At 39.4% G+C, this 2,163-nt stretch overlaps 1 protein-coding gene across 1 annotated transcript in view; it reads left to right on the forward strand.

Moving 5' to 3' along the window:
• Window positions 1-558, forward strand: part of LOC109839038 (abscisic acid receptor PYL8-like) — a 1,899-nt gene extending 1,341 nt beyond the window's left edge. The window contains exon 4 of the mRNA XM_020407470.1: window positions 1-558. Within this exon, the coding sequence (XP_020263059.1) occupies window positions 1-216 (216 nt within the window). The 3' untranslated portion in view covers window positions 217-558.

The following is a 2,163-nucleotide window of genomic DNA, read 5'->3' on the forward strand; positions in this document are numbered from 1 at the left end:
AACTATTCATCAATCATAACCTTACACCCCGAATGCATTGATGGGCGACCAGGCACGCTGGTGATCGAATCGTTCGTGGTGGATGTCCCCGATGGCAACACCAAGGACGAGACGTGCTTCTTCGTCGAAGCCCTCATCAAATGCAACCTCAAGTCTCTCGCCGACGTATCAGAGCGCCTCGCTGTCCAAGACCGAACTGAGCCAATCGACCGATAATGGCACAATTGTTCAGATACTTGTAATACCCAAAACCCCTTTCTAGGGTTTCTGGCTACTACAATGAGTTTTAGCTTCTTCCCATGCTTTTATTTGCTCGCCTATTTCAGGAAATGGTTGATCATGGGCTTCGTTTTTTTTCTTTTCATTTCGTCGAGTGCCTTGCTAGTCAATCCTATTCTCTATAGACAGGCTTCTTCACTCTTTCTATGATATTTGTGTGTAAATACCTAATTTTATCAAAGAGTTGATACAGGAGAGATAAGGTTCTTCCGTGCGATTTGCTTTTGATTTGTTGATGCATTTGTTGTATATGTATATATTAATTTGACCATCATTTCTCTATATTTCTCTATTCTATTGATGAGATAGGGAACAGTTAAGAGAGATTAATTTTGACCATCATTTCTCTATTCTATTGATATTGATATTGATGAGATAGCGAACAGTTAAGAGGCCTTGGATGTTAGGGGATAATGGCATTTCTTAATTTCTCGAAACTAGTGATTTGATCTTTGCTTTTGTGCAATTTCACGTGGGTTTGGGCCAATGGGTGAGCTCAAGTACCATTACTTTGTGTGAAGAAAGATTGGTTTATGTTTTGATTCAGATTTTAATTAACGATCAATGGTGGTGGGGCCCAAGAGGAGGGCGGTGCGTGCGTCACGCATACCAGCCTTTACGCCACAGAAGAAAGAGGAGGAGAGGATAAGGACAGGCTCCTAACCCTGCGCTTTGTTTAGCGACGAGACCCTCCCTTTTGAAAAAAAATCAGGAGGGATAAACACTAGCTTATTTCTTTAATTGTGAGGCTCCAAAAATTGGTGATGCTCATAATGGGATGGGCTTTTTTTTTTTTTTTCATCCCTCTTTCTCTTTGTTTTGCTTTGGATGCATCTTTTGGCGGTGCCTTTACTCACTTATTTGTTGGTATCTCTAAAGATCATCACTAGCCTCAATGGTTGGTTGTGCATGTACTACGAAGACCACTGAGTTCCTCAGTCAGCAACTAGGGCATAATGTTGATAGATCTAAATGGAAGTACGTATAGGGAATACGTAGGCTCAGATAGATAATGGATGAAGCAATTGGAAAATACATCAAATGGGATATATTTTTGTTTTGAGTCCGTTATGAAGGGGTAAGAATTTTATCAGAGCGTCTCATATGGTGCGATATCTAACACAACTGAGGGGATTGTGGAATACCCAAAGTGCCCCTTATCTCCTCTTGTTTGCATCGGGGCACCTCACACAATGCAGACATTTTGATAGAATACGTACTCCTATCAGAACTACCAGCAAGTGAACAGACTGTTCTGCACGATACATGAGATGTTGGGTTATTTTGGAGATATCGTCACTCCCTAAGTAGCTCGGAACCACCCTCTGGCATGCAGATAGTTCTAATACGATTCGTTTCTTTGGATTGAGATCCTATTTACTAATATGGATGATCGTTATTCTATTTCATATTGGTAGGGGGGAGCAAAGGTCTTGTTAGGTCGGTCTTGACTGTTTTTTTTTATCAAACTGAACCATACCGAGCTAGATTTGAAATCAAACCGAATCAAATCGGTTCGGTGCGGTTTATTCGGTTTGGGCCTAATCATACCGAGTCAGAAAAATTTTTGGCTAAAAAACAAGACTATTAATCCTTCAAACTTTTCGCTCATTTTATATCCCAAGTTGAAGAGAAAATTCATCAAATCAGTTACTTTAGAAACTAAAAATCGAACTTTTATCAATTAAGATATGTACAAATATTAGTATAAATTATCTATTCATCTAGAAAGAGCGTAACTTTTAGACAATTACATTGAGAGCGATTGGTTTGGTTATTTTGGTTTTAAATATTCTAAAATAGTCCTGAATCGAAGTTTTTATAAAACTTAAAACCGAACCGTCAGAAATTTGACCGGTTCGGTCGGTTTACTCGGTTTGCACC

Source organism: Asparagus officinalis, chromosome 1 (genome assembly GCF_001876935.1).
Source record: "Asparagus officinalis chromosome 1, Aspof.V1, whole genome shotgun sequence".
Lineage (NCBI taxonomy): Eukaryota > Viridiplantae > Streptophyta > Magnoliopsida > Asparagales > Asparagaceae > Asparagus > Asparagus officinalis.